We start from the raw sequence: 17782 nt of genomic DNA, 5'->3' as shown, positions 1-17782 counted from the left end.
TCTTTTTGAGTACCCCTAAAATATGCATCGACAAAATGGAATCATCATTAAGACGAGTCACGAGTCAACATGAACGAATTTCAACTGCGACCGCTCGTTTATAGCTAATACAAGTAATCTAGACTCCACATATCACAAATTATTTTCGCCCCATTCTTCTGGTAACGATCAGTTCTTCCAGTAGTTCTCCGCAAAACGTCTCTCGTCTCTCTCTCTCTCTCTCTCTCTCTCTCTTTCTCTCTCTCTCTCTGTTCGTCAGCTAACTCAGCGCTAACTTCAGTGTTCTAACAAAATAACAAAAAAAAAAAAGAAAATACACATCCACCGTGTTTCATTGATTTCATGATCACTTTGCCCTACAGCCGTGCACAATAGTCTTCCTTTCTAGTTGAGGATGTCGTGTGAGAGAGCTTCTGCCTCAGATCGAGCGACGTTAGATGTTCTGCATCTCCGTGAAGTCCGTTCTTCCTTCGACTGGCGATTGACGAAAACTGCGCTCTTCCCCGTTCTTTCACGAATACAAAAGCGCTCCCGAATCCAAATCTCTCAGTTCTTCGCGTACACATGTGCACCAGCCCGTTAACCGAACAGCTTCGTCGCCCTAAACGGAGTCCACCTTTGTAGGTCCTTCTCGCAGATATTTCACGTCGACTCCAGCACACCGCCGGCGAGTTTCGTCGCGTAGAGATTTAGTGCCTTGAAGAAAAAGTTCCTTTTTAGATCCCAACCGTTCTAAAGCGCGACTGCCACGATATGTCTTATGCGAAAGGATAAATTTACAATTCACTCCCCCGCTGAATAAGACAAGACTCACAGGATGGCTCACATAGATATACGCGCTCACGCATTGCTAGGATTACTAGGATCGCCAGCGGACAATCACCTTGTATATGAATGCATACTGCTCCTTCGTTTGAACTGCGCCAGCACGGTCTCTCCTGATGGTGTAAACGACCCTCGGCACGTCCACGGTCCTCGTAATTTCATATTGTCTAATTCCTAAGTCGAGGGCTATTAGCGTGCCGGTGCGTCCTGTACCAGAGCTGCAATGGACTACGATAGGTCCAGGACCTCCGCGCTGTAGTGCTCTCGCCTCGAGGAGCACCGCTATTAGACCCGCGCCGTCCGTCTCGACGCCACTCACCGGCCACAGGTACCAGATGTGGAACACCTCTCGGAACGTATTGTTCTCCAGGTTCTGCAAAGGATACTTCGTTAGTCGCGCATGCCAAAATATCTTACTGTCTAAATCTGCTCGCGCTCAAACGGAACTCCTCAAACGGACTCAAGCGGCAAGAAGCTTCCGAGGAAGATCGGTTTCTTCTCAGACGTTTCTTTTCAGACGTCTTTCAGACACTACTCGAGACGTTCTTGCGTCAGATTTTTCCGCGCCACGCTACATTTCGCTAGTTTCTCATTGACGAGGCTACGCTCCAACGCGTTAAACAAGATCGAAAGTGCCGATTAATTTCAGACCCGGGACAAGTGGAAATTGACGGAGCGACTCGTACCGCTCAGCCGGGTATTACGGAATTATCAGCCGCCACGGCGGCTCTTATCTGCCTCAGCGTTCCGCACGTTTCCGTCTTATTTACCGGCTGACACGACGATGCAATTTGCAAAATTCTTTACCTTCAAGTGCAGCGTGGAGATAGCGTACTTCTCTTTGGTTTCTCGCTTCTTCAGGGTCACTTGGAAGTCACCGTAGAGTCGGTGACAGTCGGTCACCTCCGACGGTGGGATGTACTCCGTGCATTTTTCCACCCCGTTCTCCACGAGATCGGTCAGCATGATGATCACTTTGCACTGCTGCTCCCAGATCATCCTCCAGAAGTCGGTCACAGTCGAGTCTAATGGCGCTTGGCATGCGATGTAGTACTTTGTCGCGTTCTTCGGGCCCTGAGATACCGATTTAGAGTATCATGCTAGTATGCATTTCGATGTAACGTGCTGTATTTTGCACATTGCGTATATCAATCGAAGACACGTCGGTGATATCATATCATCACTAATGTAATCATAAGACACGATAGTGTAATTGTGTCATTAAGGATTTGCACAGGTTGGTAGGATGAATTTATTGGCTCAAGGAGTGACTCATTTTACGGGCAATTGTCTGAAAGCTGGCGGAAAGAGACGGATAACAATGTGTTGCGCATCCACGTACTGTGCAGACGCAACCATTAACGAAAGAAAAATGCGACGGGTGTTTGCAATGTCCTTAGTACGTTTTTAAGAACCAGGCGCAGCCGTCACGGAGCAACGAGCTCCGTTTTCCGCGGCGATGCGCCTCGCAATACTTTCCATTTATTTACGGACGATTATCGGCTCGCTCGCAGCGCGACCGATTCCATTAGGACGCGCAATCGGGTTTTCGAGGTGTTACACGATCTTGTCGAGTGCCGGGCGGAATTAATTGCACGTCAGACGGCGTTCCATCAGCCGCGTATTAGTGCCCGAACGCTGTGTAATTGCGAGACATATATATGCATATCTATATACATATATATATATAAGCTGGAAAACGCATGGCGAACGCAATCGACTGTATTCACGACACGAAGTGCGTGAAGCCCGGGCGGAAGCGCGCGTCGTAAAGTACGTTTGCCGATCGAGCGATTCGCTCCTAATGGAATCCTCAGCCGCATCCCGACGCGGAAGAAATCCTAACATGTGCGCGCGCGCGATTAATTGTGCTACCGCGGGATACCGTTGCTTTTGAGAGCATACATACGGCGATTTTAACCCTTATTTTAACCCTTATTTTAACCCTTGTTGCGACACTTAAGGTCCAGTGTCCTAACAAACTGTCAAACATCAAAAATATTTTTTTATGTCAATAATAATCATGAATATTTGAAATTTCTTGGAATTCGATTCCATCAAAAAAAATTTCCTGCTTCGACAAAATAAATAAGTCAAAATAAATTTTTTTAAGCGCACGCATCCGAATCAATTTCTTCTTTAAAATATAGTATATGAAAAATATAACCCCGAAGGAATTATTTAAAAATACCAAAAATTATACGAGATATGATTCTCTCTCTTATACGAGAAATGATTCTCTTGTAAAAAATGTCATTTTCAAAAAAATATTCCTTTTCCTTTACGGGTTCTTTTCATTATGTTCATATTAAAATTATTCAAAAAAAGCTGTTGCGTCTTATTTTATAGAAGGTTTCAAAGACATCCTCAATCTTTTTCGAATCAAAATATCCAATAAAATATGTGTGATAACAGTTTTAATCGTCGAGGTCCCCCCGTGTATGATATTAAATTATTCGGAGGTGTGCTCAGTAAGAGGATTAATCGTACCTGTGCATATTTCTGTCGCCCGCGCTTCGTATCGAAAGTTCATTCACCCTGGCGTGCGTTAAAAATCGCTCGGAGCATCGCTAGAGAACAAAATTGCTCGTTGCGTAAAACGTTACGACACACACGCGGCGCGCAACGTTCGCGCGTTCGCAATATCCTCTCGCGATTGACGCAACCGAAGGAATTCCAGGTACAGCGACGGGCCCTTTTCCTCGGCCGTGTCGCTACACTTGCTAGAATTCAAGAGATTCGTCCTCGAGCCGGCCGCTTTTAATCTCCCTCGCGCTCGTTCGCGATTCTCTTTCCCGCGGGACGCGCGACTTTTTGCTCCTTGCCGGAGCCTCTCCTCGCGTCGCCCAACGAAACGCACTCAGAGAAACACTCGTGATCTCCCGGACAAGTGTTCGCTCTGTAACACAATCCCACACATGCGAGCGCGATTAGCCTTTGCCCCTGTGACCCCGTTTGGCGAAACGACGCGATTAAAAGGCGAACTAGTTATTCCGCGAACAATCCCCCGACACTTCCGCGTCTGAGTTCCCAGCTCACGCGATACAATGCGCTCACTTTCCCGGTGATCCCGCTTACGTAACGCTCTTTTTCCCACGCGAAAACGCCTCGCCGCCTCTTTAACGCTTTGACATTCGCTCCGCGTCATTACTCTGACATAATGCGACTTTGCAGAAGTGTCAAATACACGTCGCGTGTCGCACGAATCGCACACGCTATCCGTTTGGCGAATCACCCCTCTGCGTAAGCAGAAATACAGAGAAATGGCGAGTAATGGAGAGAAAGATATTACGTGCGCTAAATACATTAATAAATCTCAATCTGAAGCGCTAATGGTCTCGCTCGCGGGATGAAAAAACTCGGAACTATGAAATTATGTGAATAAATTATTCGCCGGCGATACTTCCTCATCGCGAGTTTGCAAAGTGTAAACTCCGTCCCCTCCTCCCCCTCCCGCTCCCCTCCTCGCCGGGCCCTTTGAAAACCGCTGATCTATGCAAGTGGTGGCAATAATGCACCACCTGCTTCTTCCTCTCCGGAGTGTAAAAGCCTTTATCCGAAGAAGGTAAAGTTGATTTATGTTCCTGGTATTACTCGTTGCCTCGATACACACGCACACAGCCGAGCGGCCATTTTATAGCCATAGCTGGATAACAATACCGCGACGAGCGGGAGAAAGAGAGGTACCGCGCTAAAGTCAATTATCGCTCCGTTACATCCGACGTAAATATATAATTCCGCTTATTATTTGCACAAAAGATCCACAAACCCCGTCGCTTTCCACACAGTTCACGTAACAACCCGGAGACGGAGATGTTAGGAAGAAATGATCGTCGCGATCGTACGGAGAATCGTGATCCCGCGTAGTCCACGATGACGCTGTTTATACGAAAACAAAACGAGCCCGTAAATGACGCGGAGATCGCCTTTTAAGTCTCATAATAGATGATTTAAGTTTTAAGAAATTGATCGATTGTAGTCGAATATTCTTCTCAATATTGTCTGTAATTGATCAATTTCTTAAGATTAAGGCTTAAAACATCAATTTAAGTTGCGATTTCTAGCCTTAAGTAAATTGGGCAATTCCCAACGCGTTAAATAAACATTTTAAATCTTAAGCATTAAGAAACTGACCAGTCACAATCGCGAGCAAAGTTAAGGAGAATATTCGACTGTAATTGGTCAATTTCTTAAAGCTTAAATCATCTGTTGTAGACTAAGCCGTAGGTCTCGCCTAGAATAGATAATTTAAGTTTTAAGAAACTGACCAATTGTAGTCGAATGTTCTTCTTGTCTGTGATTGGTCAATTTCTTAAAACTTAAGGCTTAAAGCACCAATTTAAGTTGCAAATTCTAGCCTTAAGTAAATTGGGCAATTCCCAACGCGTTAAATAAACATTTTAAACCTTCAGCATTAAGAAACTGACCAGTCACAATCGCGAGCAAAGTTAAGGAGAATATTCGACTGTAATTGGTCAATTTCTTAAAGCTTAAATCATCTGTCGTAGACTAAGCCATAGGTCTCGCCTACAATAGATGATTTAAGTTTTAAGAAACTGACCAATTATAGTCGAATGTCTTCTTGTCTGTGATTGATCAATTTCTTAAAACTTAAGGCTTAAAACACCGATTTAAGTTGTAATTTCTAGCCTTAAATAAATTGGGCAATTCCCAACGCGTTAAATAAACATTTTAAATCTTAAGCATTAAGAAACTGACCAGTCACAATCGCGAGCAAAGTTAAGGAGAATATTCGACTGTAATTGGTCAATTTCTTAAAGCTTAAATCATCTGTCGTAGACTAAGCCATAGGTCTCGCCTACAATAGATGATTTAAGTTTTAAGAAACTGACCAATTGTAGTCGAATGTCTTCTTGTCTGTGATTGGTCAATTTCTTAAAACTTAAGGCTTAAAGCACCGATTTAAGTTGCAATTTCTAGCCTTAAGTAAATTGGGCAATTCCCAACGCGTTAAATAAACATTTTAAATCTTAAGCATTAAGAAACTGACCAGTCACAATCGCGAGTAAAGTTAAGGAGAATATTCGACTGTAATTGGTCAATTTCTTAAAGCTTAAATCATCTGTTGTAGACTAAGCCTTATTCCTCGTTAGCCGGCTCGCCCGTTATTCATCAGAGAATTAATTAGCTCAAGCGTCCCCAATTTCCGGAAACGACTGCGAGAGCGCTCGCGCTTGGTGCGTCCATCCCGTCGTAAATATCGTCAGGTCTCCGACGTAGACGCTGAAGCTGCGCCGGGGGATAAAGACCTCCCTTTGAGGAGCGGCGCAACGCGCGCGCGATCGAGACGTCTCACTTACCCGCACGTAACTAGCGTTGATGTACTCGGTCGTGGGGTCGTTGTTCAGCCTCTCCAGTGGCACCCTCGTCTCCGGAAGCGGAATCACGTTAGCGTACCTGTTCTTCATCTCCGTGCCCGGGGGCAGCTCGTCTATCTTCACCGAAACTTGGGGTATATTCGAGAACTCCTCGTTGATTATGTTAACGTCGTTACAGAAAGATAAAATCCCGGCGAAGTTCAGCGGGTGGGATGGTATGGCGCTCTGAAACAAGGGTGCACGTCTTTCACACGGACGCTTCTCGCTCATGGACGCGCGCCTGTGGACCCTCTACTGGCCCTGATAGTGCCGCACAAAAGGAATTACTCGATACCGACCGCGACGGGTGGGATACTTCAGGAAACGTGACGGTGAAATTCGCGAGATTTCATCGAGCGAAATGGCGCGTATCACGTCGGCGGGTTTCAAGTTTCTCAAGTGGCTTTGGCGAAACTATCTCGCGTGGCGAGGAACTAAAGGCACAGCTTTCGAGCGATCTTACAGCCTACACTGGTCAACTACCTACAATTCTGTTATCGATCTGCAATCAAACTGGAACGAGACAAGGATTTAGCAATTTTAGCAGGGGGCGGTCGCATGATGAAAATTTCGTCATCAGCTTCAGAGATATTCCAGGGAAAATTCTATTTACATACATTTCAATACTCTCTCTAGGGCGCATCTTCAAAAATTACTTTCCATCTCCGAAAAATTTATATATTCGAAACCTGAAGATACTTTCGGACCAGGTCATTCCTTACGACATTAGTCGACACGAGCCAACAATATTACAACTCTTCTACTTCATCGAGAGACGTACGCTGTTCCGATATAATGATACAGATATATGAACTAGGAGCGGCATTGTTCTGCACTTTTTACCTGGACGGTTTACTTAGGTCTATACGTTCGTAACACGTAGCAGCTATAAACAGAAAAAGATTATCGCTGGAGTGTCGTCGGAGAAAAATCAAAGAACCGCACGCAGTTGAACCCGAACAATATAACGACGCGACATTCTCTCTCTTTTTCTCGCACACACATACACGCGAGCCGGAAAATCTCCGTGATTAAGCCCCTCGAACTTACCGAATCTTCGAAAGTCGGATTGCCGTAACTTCTTTTGGAGGTTCTCGACGTAACTTTCCGCCTTACGCTACTGTACGCCGAGACACTATCGAGGCTGTAAGCATCCAAGGACACCGGCCGGCAACGTTCTCCATAGTTGAACCTCGTCTGCCTCTTTCTCATTATAAACTGCAAGCAATTAGCGGCAAGATTAATGGCGCGGTGTGTCCGCGGCCGAATAAACGTAAAAGCTCATCTAGCGGCCTACTATTACTTCGCAGCTTCAAACTTCGGCCTGACTCTATCGCGACGTTCTACTGGCCAAGTGGTCTTCAAGTACTCACGATGTCTCGAAATGCGGCGGCGGTTAGCTCAGCGGCCATGCACTGAACCGAGAACTTCTGCTCGTCAGCGTGCAAAACAGATTCGCAAACAAATAATGGCCTGCCGAACTTCGACTCGACGTTTCTCGCTGCGTCCTTCGCCCAAATCGACTTCTTTCATCGGACACGAAAGGGGATCGGGCAAATCCTCGCGAAACGGTGCTAACGCGTTCGAGACACGTAGAGCAGGCGGATCGTTTCGACATCGTTATTCGCATGCACGATCAAGACCGCGGGAGAGAACGCGAGAGAACGCGAATGATAAAGCGCGTCGTATCGCGGCTGAGCGACCGAAACGTCCATTCAAGGCCGAAGGACCACGCGCGCAAACACTTTTTCTGTTGCTCCCGGAACAGAAAGAAAAAGAAAAAAAGGAATGACACATAGAGAGAGAGAGAGAGAGAGAGAGAGAGAGAGAGAGAGAGAGAGAGAGAGAAAGAGGGGGAAGGCTCTCCGCCGTTAATTATGCGTTATCACGACACCGCAAATATGCGCGCCGTTCCGCGGGATTCCCCGCGTGTGTCGCCCGTCGGTATGCGCGCCAACATCTTTCGGAATAAATCATAAGTAGCCGCGCGATACGCGGTGACCGTTAGATAATTTATTTACATCTTCTCTCTCTCTCTCTCTCCCCCTCTTGCTTTTATTTTGCCGTCGCGATTATTTTTAACGTTTTGCGGATAGCGTTTGTAAATTTATCGGTCGCACGTTCGGCTGTCTGATCGATCGCCGTGGTGAGCCGTTTTTCTGTCTGCAGGAAAGATAGAGAGAGAGATAGATAGAGAGATAGATAGATAGAGAGAGAGAGAGAGAGAGAGAGAGAGAGAGAGAGAGAGAGAGGGAGAGAGGGAGAGAGAGAGAGAGGGAGAGAGAGAGAGAGAGAGAGAGAGAGTGCAGTTTCGAAAATTGATGATGTAATATCGTCTTGGCACGCGTTCGGCAATTTTCTTCCTCTCGTTTCTTATCAGCCGCTTCGCGAAAATTCATCGGTTTTGATTTCGCTCCATGTAACACGACTCCGCATTATGCGTTCATTAAAATTAATTGTAACACGCCGCGCGAGAGCCCACGGTTATCGATGATGACCAGAGAGGGAAAATGCTGTGTGGGATATGCAGACTTCGCGGCGAAATTATTATCACCGAGAAGCGACAGTGAGAAAAATCCACACACGCGCGTATGCACATGCGCCATCGATGTGAAGGGACGGATGACATGCACGTACACACAATGTGACGTAAACGTGAGACGCAGAAAGGAGAATCGCGGAAAACAAGCTGGCATTGTAGCAGGTAAGAAAAGAAAACAGAAATGCACAAGTAAAAACAGAAGAGGAAGAGAAGTCACGGGAGAAGACACGCTCGTGTGTCGCAAAACATTGCGCATGCATCGTATTATCGTATCATCCGCGTGACGGAGGAGAGAGAGAGAGAGAGAGAGAGAGAGGGGAGAGAGAGAGAGAGAGAGAGAGAGAGAGAGAGGAGGGGAAGAGAGAGAAAATGTCGTTTTTCATTTGCCAGGCCAGGTGGAGGGACGTGTGTGTGCACAGACATGTTATCATGAACTGTTACATACAATATTACGACGGACGAAGAAGACACCGAACACGTAACGCCTCTCGAACGAAGGTTTATCGCCATGCAAGCGCGACGCAGCGGCCTACGAGTCAGAGAGCATAGATTTTCGCGGACCTGCGCAGCTGAACCTTGAAGAATTAGTACTCCCCATTTCTCTCGACGGGCTTTCGGTGTCGTAACGTGCCACGTGCCACGCGATAACGCTTCAGCGATGAGGGAGATGATGCGGTGCGATGATGCGCGATGATGATCGAGAAGCCGGGCAAAATTCCAAGGTGAGGCGCGAGCAAGGAGGTTTCCCCGCGCACGCGACTGAACGCGATCGAACGCGCGTTGGTCCGGGACAACAAAAAGACAGGTACATCGAAATTTAGAAAATGGGACAAATTGCCGAGAGGTCGGAATCCGATTATCGGAGGCGCAGCTTCACCGGAATTCGCACAGGAAATGTAGTCCGTCGGTGTGATACCAATACCAGCAAAATCCTTCTTCTTGCGACGAGACATGACACCTCGGGAGGATCGCGTCTCCCGATGTCGCACGGTACTTTCACGGATAATGTTTTCGCAATCTTCGGGTCTATGATGCGTCACGACTCGTCGGGCGATACGTCCCAATTTCTGCGAATCTCGAGCTGTCGACTTTTCGAGTCGAGGAGGCAACGCGTGTCCAGCGCGAGGACAGCTCCAGGCTTGAGACTGTTGTTTATGCGATTATGCTGTCTCGCGAAAACGGAATCAGTCTCGCATGCGGGCTAATTCTCAAGACGTGTTCCGAGTATCTTGCGCGAAAGTTTGCGTAGAGGACGAACCAGCGTCTGCTGATTGTGGATGTGTGTGTGTGTGTGTGCGTGTGTGTCAAGAGTAAAAGTGTCCGTGTATACTCGTCGTAAGTTAAACGCTAGGTGTAGTTAAATATCTCTATTTGGAGCTGAATAAACGAGGAAACTTACCAGAAGACCGGCTAAAAGGACGAGACAAATGAAAGCCACGGATGATACTACGACAACGGCTATCGCGTTTCCGGAATCCGTTTCCTGCACCAGCACGAACTTGTGTATCTGAAAAGGATGAACGACACTTTGATACAGGAACCCGCTCTTGCCAGCCGATCGTTCCGCCATTCAGCGAGACGCGATTGAAATTGCTCCGACGCGTCGATCGACCGGTCGCCGCCACCCTTCCTCGTCGCGGAGGAAGGCCGCTCGTCGTCGAAACGTTTCCGACGATAATTGAGGTTTACTCGCGAAGCTGCAGCGAATAGTTCGCCCTCGATTATCGGGGAAGAGGAGAGAGAGAGAGAGTGAAATTTTAACGAGATCAACCGAGCCGAAAGTTATAACAGAGTTCCGCTGATCTCTTCGGCCAGGCCGACTCGTTGCTTTAATCCGCGCCCGACCCCCCCGCCCCGCGTTCTCAACTTACTCTCACTGGGAAGTTGTGCGACACCTTGTATAAATTCGGCAGGATCTTTGTCATAGCGTCGTCGAACTTGCCGTCCTCGTCGACGACGTAAACCAAAATCGATGTCAGGGGCACGTCTGTGGGCGTCGGCGACGAGCTCGCCGGCTCTTGACAAGGGTTCTGGTGGATGACAATTTGCTTCGCCGAGACGAGCCTGCGGGAGAGAGATCAAGCATCGCACCGGTGTGCATGATGATACACATAACGAGCGCATCCTCGGTTAAACACGCTTTCAAGCCTCGACGGCGATACAAACGACGCGACGTTCTCGGCGCTGCGGCGCGGCGCGTGCTGAGTAAATTCATCGGTATTCATTAAAATAAAACTTGTTTCGCGTTCTGTCAGCTCAAAGGGATTCGCAATGCACGCTCACCGCCGATATGATATTACTTCGAACGACGAATATCTGCTGTTTAACGTGCATACATCGTTATTACATAAATCACTCGCTACGTCCGGACGGAAAGCTTTGACATTTAATATTAAATCGCAGTGATGCAATGATGGATAGGTAGATGTATTCGTTGTTTACATTTATATTTATTCAATATTACGCGCCTGAAATATAAATGTGGGATCTCTCTTGCGGAGCGAATTCGTTTAACCCTTAAAAGCTGCCATCAAGCTAACTTTTCTTGTTATTATTTGTAGCGAAGCATACGCGAGAATTCGTCTGTTTTATCATAATGTTGTCACTACTGATAGTGTAAATAAACACCTGTAAAGTCAGCGTGGTTACGTTTTTTAATAAGATAAAAAATTCGCGTGGGGTGAAATTTAAGAACCAGAAATTCCGTTCCCTTCGAGCGAAAGCTTCGGCCTTGTTTACCGTTCACCGTCATGCGAACTCAACCCAACCCTTCTCCCCTCCGTGCGTATATTTATCGAGTATCCCTCAACTTACTTGTCCATTTCGTTGGTCAGGACGTTCGAGAGCGCACTCTTCAGGTCCGGCAGGTGAGGGCAGACCTCCTGCAAGGTGCCTTCGATGATTATCTTCACGAGCGACGTGATTTCGTCCTGCGACAAGATCTGAATATTTTCCGTCCCCTCCTCCTCCTCGGGCGATTCCGTGCTGTTCGGGGTGGGAAGTTTCGGTGGCAAAATGTTCGTGGGCGCGAAGGGGGCCGTAGGGCTCTCCGTGACGTTCGTCGCAGGCGGCGTCGTGACCGGCGGAAGCTCGGTCGCGCCCGGGGCGGAAGTCTCGCTGACGTTTGCGTGGAAACCCGAGTCCTTGGACACGGAAGGATCGTCGGTGACGCCGGCGGTCTCGACGTCGGTGCCGGCGTCGGTGAAATCGATCGCGCTCGTGGTAACTTCATTCCCGCTGGCCTCCGTGCGACCGCTTTGTTCGTCGTCGATGGACCGAGTGGTTTCAGGGGGGAGCCTGCCTTCGGTAGTCTCGTTTATCGTGGCCGCCACTTGATCCGTCGTCGAGGTCTCGTCTTTGAGCGTAGCCGGAAGCTCGCTGGAGTCTTCGGCTCTCGCCGTGGTAATCGGCTCCTCCGTCGAAGCGTTTCCCGTGGAGGACTTTGGGGTCGTCGTGATTCTCGGCGGCATCGTTTGCTCGTCGAAGGTTCGCCCCTGGACGCTCTTCTCCGTGGTGTTGGTGCCGTTCGAAGACGCCACCTCCGTGAGGCCGACAAACTCGAACTCGACGGAAGTGGTCGTCGGGATCGACGTCTCGTCAGGGTCCAACGTGGTGGACGAAGGCTCGCTGCTTCGGCTCGCACCCGCTGCGGCAACCTGCAGCGTCACGTTCGCCCTCTGCGTGGACTCGGTGGTATTCTCGACCGCGCCGGTGATCGCGTTGCTCTCCATTGACTGCGTCATCGAGGTCGTGGACTTGTTCGCTTCGGTCGCCGTGTCCTCGTCTACGGGAACTATCGTGGACTCGGTCACGACGAGGGTCGAGCGAATCATCATAGCCTCTTCCGGTTCAGTCTGGATGTCCGTGTTGAAGAGGGACGCCTTCGGCGTCGACGCGGAGTGCGCCGTCGTCGACTCCGTCGCTTCGTCGGCGCGCGATTTCGCCTCCTCGCCGTCGCCTCGTCCACTCGCAGGCGAGCTGACTTCCGTTATTCCATTTCCGGTCACATCGTAACCGGCCTCATCCCTCATCGCCGTGATCGTTTTCTCCTCCGATCTCGTGACCGGCGCGTCCTTCGCCTCCGCGGGCTTCACGCTGCTGCTCGACTTGTCCGGGAGAGTCTCGTTCGTCGGCCCGATCTCGTCTTGGACGATCGCGATCACCGTCGCCGACGCTAAAGCCGGGCTCTCCGTCGTGGTGTTTGCGGGCTCGCTCCGACCCTTCTCGTCCGACTTCTGCTGTTGAATGCTATTCTCTATTACGACGGAAGCTTCGGTGACGATGAACTTCTTCCCCGACTCTTCCCTGCTGATCGTGTTCTCGTAAGCTGATGTCTCCTCAGCGACGCCGCTGCTCTTCGGCTTCGGGCTGGCGACGGTTGTCGTCTCCGACTGCACCACGCCGGGGTGCTTCACATAGGGGTAAGGCTTCTGAGTAAACATCTCCGTACTCAGGATGAACGGCGTTGTCCCGAGTCCACCGTCGACTCTCGTCGCAGCCGTGGACTTGAGCTCGATGCTCGGGAACTCGTTGACGTCGGAGAAGCCGATAGTCCTGCCCTGCGGAATCGGACTAGGAATGACTCTGGGAGCGGCCGAGGTCTGCTGTTCAGGCTCGATGGCCAGGGTCGTTGTTTCCAGCGGCTTCAGCTGAGCCTCAGGTGTGCTTATCGATTCCCGTTCTTTCGCGTCGCCCGCCCGATGACCCTCGACGCTCGCGTCGTTGGCCGACGAGAGCGTCCTTTGTCCCTCGTGATCTTTGTCCTCGCCGATCGCCATTCTTCTCTTCTGATAAACGACTGCCTGCTCCATGAGTTCGTTGGCACGAGAATCGTTCGCCGCGCTGTCGTTCGCGACAGCTACGATCTTCAGTATCGGCTGATGAGTCACATCCTTCACGACCTCCACCTCCTCCTTCGGGTCGACGGCGGGCTTCCCCGCAGAGGCAGCTTTCGGCTCCTGTTCCGCCTGCGTCCTGTAGTTCACGTACGTGTCGTTAATTAGAGAGACGGCCCCCTCGTGTCCCTTCTCGTCTCCGCTCTTCTCCAGATCGAACGCTTCGGACGCTGATGTGGCGGGTTCGGCCGCGTGCTTCTCGCCCTGAGGCGCGTCCTCGAGCAGAACGCCGCGCACGGTGGTGAATTCCCGGTCACGGCTCTCCAGTCGCCGGTCCTCCGCGACTTCTCGATCAGCGAAGCTGGCTGAGGTCGCGTCTTTTTCCGCGATGACTACCTTGAGATCGGGATGCTCGCCAGCTCTGTCTTCCTTGCCGCCGACGAGCATGGCTTCGTCCTTCCTCGGTCTCGGGGACGTCGAAGAGGAGTCCCCGATTATCGCGGCGTTCACTATTCTCTCCATGCTCGCCCTTGAGTCCTTCTTGTCATCGGAGCTGACGATCGATTGTTCCGGAAACGTGTGATTCCCCAGCGCCGCTCCCGCGTCGGGTTTCAGCTTCCGCTCGCTGCTCGACTCCTCGCCGACGAGCTCCTCGCTCGTTCTCGGCGTTACGGTTTTGGCTCCTTCGTGCTCAAGGGATTCTTCTAGCGTGGTGTTCGCCGGGTTCCTCTTGTTGTCCTGCTTCGAGTCATTCAGAGCTGGCTTCGTAGTCGCTATAGTCAGCTCGTTCGTCCTGGACAACCGGGGAGGTCTCTCGGAGACGGCTTTCGTGCTGATGCTCTTACCGGAGCTTTCGGCCGAGATCTCGCCGTATCTCGGTTTCCTGCTGCCATCCGCGCTCGACGGGTCCTCGATCTGTTCGGCCGAACCGGTCGCTCGAGGACTCGTCTGCGTCGTGTGATCATGCGACGTATCGCTTTTCTCTCCAGCCTGGCTCGCACTTTCGTCATCGCCGGCGTCGCGACGCGATGGCTCCCCCCCCTTGTCGCGCGCCTCGCCGCTTGTCAACTCGACATTTTGTCCATCTTTCTCCCCGATTGACTGAGCCTGACGACCCGGCGAGACCCTCGTCAAGATCGTCGCAGCTCCCCGGGGGGTCGGCGCCGCCTGATAATCAAATCTCCCGGACGGAGTGGTCGATGCTTCCGCAAGCTCCTCCGCGAGCACGTCGCCGAAGAGCAGCAGAGAAGTGCCTAGAACAGCCGAGTTTTGTCCGGTTACTTTAGCCCGCGCTCGTCTTCTGTCCCGCGGGACACGCAGTGGTCTCTTCGCGTGTTTATTCTCTACTTGCCTGCAACTCGTTCGCTTCAGGCAGTTCCCTGTGCGATCGCCTAATTACGTTATTCGACAGTGGAACAGCGAGGTGTTGTGAGGCAACAACAAGGTAACATCGGCCGGTAATAAATGTGTATATGCACACACGCCGGACAGAAGTCGCGATAACGACGACGACGACGACGACGACGACGACGACGACGACTGGTTTCCCATGCGCGCCCGCAATAAAAATATGGCGAGCGTAGATGAGGCATTTAATGGATCGAAAAACCGGTTGTCCGTGGAATTACCGGCGCGTTACTTCGGAGCTCTATTCGCGCGATACAGTTTAAGTTCTGCGGAGAAACGAGCATCGCCGGCGCGGATAGGAGAGAGAGAGAGAGAGAGAGAGAGAGAGAGAGAGAGAGAGAGAGTATTTTAATATTAAACAGACCTCGGAATTATGCAGGCGACTTCGAGTGTGTTCTCGTGTTTTGCTGATCTATGTCGATACGACATTCCTCTCTCTCTCTCTCTCTCACTCTCTCGATCGGAGCGCCGAAATAGAGGTAAATATTCATTTTATCTGCGCGCGCGCACGTGAGGATTCGCAGTGAGAATTTTCCATTCGATTTCCGCGTCGGATACCCACGTCCGTTGGTTGCCGCGTTTGCCGCAACGGATGCTGAAGATTTCATGCGCGAATTATCGATCTCCCTCGAGCCTGTTTGGGGAAATAATGAATCGCCGTTTGCCGCGTGATCGTGCGCGTTTGGTCCTTTTAATTTTTGCTACCCATGCAAACGAACGATCCCGCGAGAGCCCTTTTGCGACTTGAGCTCGCTTCTCTCGGGCACTTTTCGGCGGAAGTATCGCGAGAGCGCCGCGCGCGTTCGTATGAATATTATATTATCCTGTCAAGGGATTATCCTGTCAATAGCGCATTTCCGCAGTCGCCGCGGAACGTTCCGGAAAGCAGTCGTTGCGTTGCGATGCATTGCGATGTTTATACGTACACTGAGTTATTGACGTGGCGATATTTATCGCACGATAATGGCGTCGCGATACTTATCGAAGGAGGCTCCGTTGATCACGCGTCATCTCCCGTCGAATATTCGAAGATAATTAGGTTCCGACGCCCCCATTGTAGTTTCATGGTCATTTTTGTCAAGCGCTTCCTGATTCTCTGTTATGATAATTGGAACAAGCAACGGTTTATTCACGCGGCGTCCGCCTTTCGGTGTAACGACCGCTTCTCAACTTGTAAATTTGTTCGCGACCGTTGTAGCGTAATCGCTGCAAACGCGTTCATGTGCAATCACCTCCAATTAACCGATAATATACATAAGCAAAGATTAGCCGAGTAATGGCATCATGAACGATACGAAACGATGTATTTGATATGGCCGACATTTTCGCTCGCTTTAGAACACAAAATTAACCCGGCGTCATCGTGATGGTAAAATGTTGCACGTTGGGGCGGATCATGATGATCTGATTATTGTTTGGTCCACCCTCGCAGTATCAACTCTGGTTTCGGAAAGCTAGTAGTTTTTATGGAACAGTAGTGTAGTCTCTTAATAATTTGATGAAATATTTAACGACTTTAAAAACGTTTCGGGTCGCCATGACCTAGCCTTAATGACGCCGCGTTAAGGAAATGTGTAGCGTGTTATTTTCATTTCCCCGCTCAGAGAGATTTTAATTATCCGCCCGTTGAATTAATTATCCGTCGTTAAAATAATTGGCTGCGTTATTACCGGTTGCGTCACCGGCTTAGATTCTACGAGCATTAATTTCTAGTAAATTCACAGAGTTCCTGCGTTGAACTCCGGAGCTGAGAATTCTTAAGAATCCTTAACCTACCTTTGACTTAGCTGAGTGAGGTGAAAAACGTCCGCTGTAGCACTCTGCCAATTTTCGGTAAAATCTCGCTTGCATCTGCAGCAGCCGATAAAATCCGCGCCGGCCGATGCATCGCGAAATCGCGGTCGCTGCGTTTTCGGGATTTTCCGTTTCGCCCAAACCGGCAGACGCACGCACGCGCGCGCGCGCTCACAATAAACGAAAAGAGGCCGGTCGCGTCCATCGGCCATATAAGGCGGGGCGGAAAATTTTGTTAAGCCGCGAGTTACAGTTAACTCGCCGGCCGGGCGCGTTGAAGTAAACCTAACAGTACTCGGTGCAGTCACCTCGATTGGCAGGCTTTACATCGCGAGTTCACAATGCAACAGGATGCCAGCTGAGAGAGATTCTACTCCGTTCTCTCGTCCCTCTCCTCCCTCTCGCAATTGACGGTAATGCCGATACGCGCGCTGTGCTCGCGCTCGAAATGAAAATTGTGCGCGCATGATTCGCTTAAAAGCGCCGAGTGCTTTCCTCATTACCCTTCCACGGCGATGCGAGAAGGATTACGAGTGGATGCGCAGTTTTCTCGTTTATCGCAGAAGGAGAGAGAGGAAGAGAGAATATCTCGAGAGCAGAGTCGCTTCTCTTTCCTCCAGTCTTTTCGTTTGATCTTTCTCCAAGTGAGCGACTCACCTATGCATACCCCCAGTGCGAATACGATCGTTCTTCCGCCCGTCATTTCTACCCGTAGATCTCCTCGCTCGATCTGCAACACAAATCGATCGACAAGTTTACTCACACGGTGCGTGCGCTCCCTTATTGCGAATGCTCGTTTAAAGTGTCGCGAGACGTTAATCTTATCTCTCGCGAACGCCAAACTCCATCTCGTGTATCTGCAAGTAAAATATTGATTCAGGTTTAAATCAGACGGAGGAAATTTGTATGGAGGATACGCGTTCTCGGGCAGAAACATCCTCGGCCTAAAAATTCTCCGTCTTTTAGGCACGTTAACGATATCAGTATGCGGATGACGTATG

At 49.9% G+C, this 17782-nt stretch overlaps 1 protein-coding gene across 3 annotated transcripts; it reads right to left on the bottom strand.

The window, feature by feature from the left end:
- LOC105187055 (uncharacterized) lies at positions 1-17538 on the bottom strand. Of its 3 annotated transcripts, XM_025307785.1 has the most exons (10): positions 17439-17535; positions 11560-14833; positions 10617-10809; positions 10145-10252; positions 7577-7633; positions 7254-7421; positions 6147-6389; positions 1633-1899; positions 884-1198; positions 1-696 (listed from the first exon to the last, which is right to left on the bottom strand). In XM_025307785.1, the coding sequence occupies exons 1-10, from the start codon at positions 17482-17484 to the stop codon at positions 643-645; spliced, it is 4725 nt and encodes a 1574-aa protein (XP_025163570.1). In that variant the 5' UTR covers positions 17485-17535; the 3' UTR covers positions 1-642. The 3 variants fall into 3 exon arrangements, with proteins under 3 accessions (XP_025163570.1, XP_025163571.1, XP_025163572.1); XM_025307786.1 differs by lacking the exon at positions 7577-7633; XM_025307787.1 differs by lacking the exons at positions 1-696; positions 884-1198; positions 1633-1899; positions 6147-6389 and adding an exon at positions 7046-7089 and having other exon boundaries at positions 17439-17538.
- Positions 17539-17782: the final 244 nt, after the last annotated feature.

This window comes from Harpegnathos saltator, unplaced genomic scaffold (assembly GCF_003227715.2).
Source record: "Harpegnathos saltator strain DR-91 unplaced genomic scaffold, Hsal_v8.6 scaffold94, whole genome shotgun sequence".
Taxonomy (NCBI): Eukaryota; Metazoa; Arthropoda; class Insecta; order Hymenoptera; family Formicidae; genus Harpegnathos; species Harpegnathos saltator.
The sequence above is the reverse complement of the archived record's forward strand: the minus strand, read 5'-3'. Positions and strand labels throughout refer to the sequence as shown.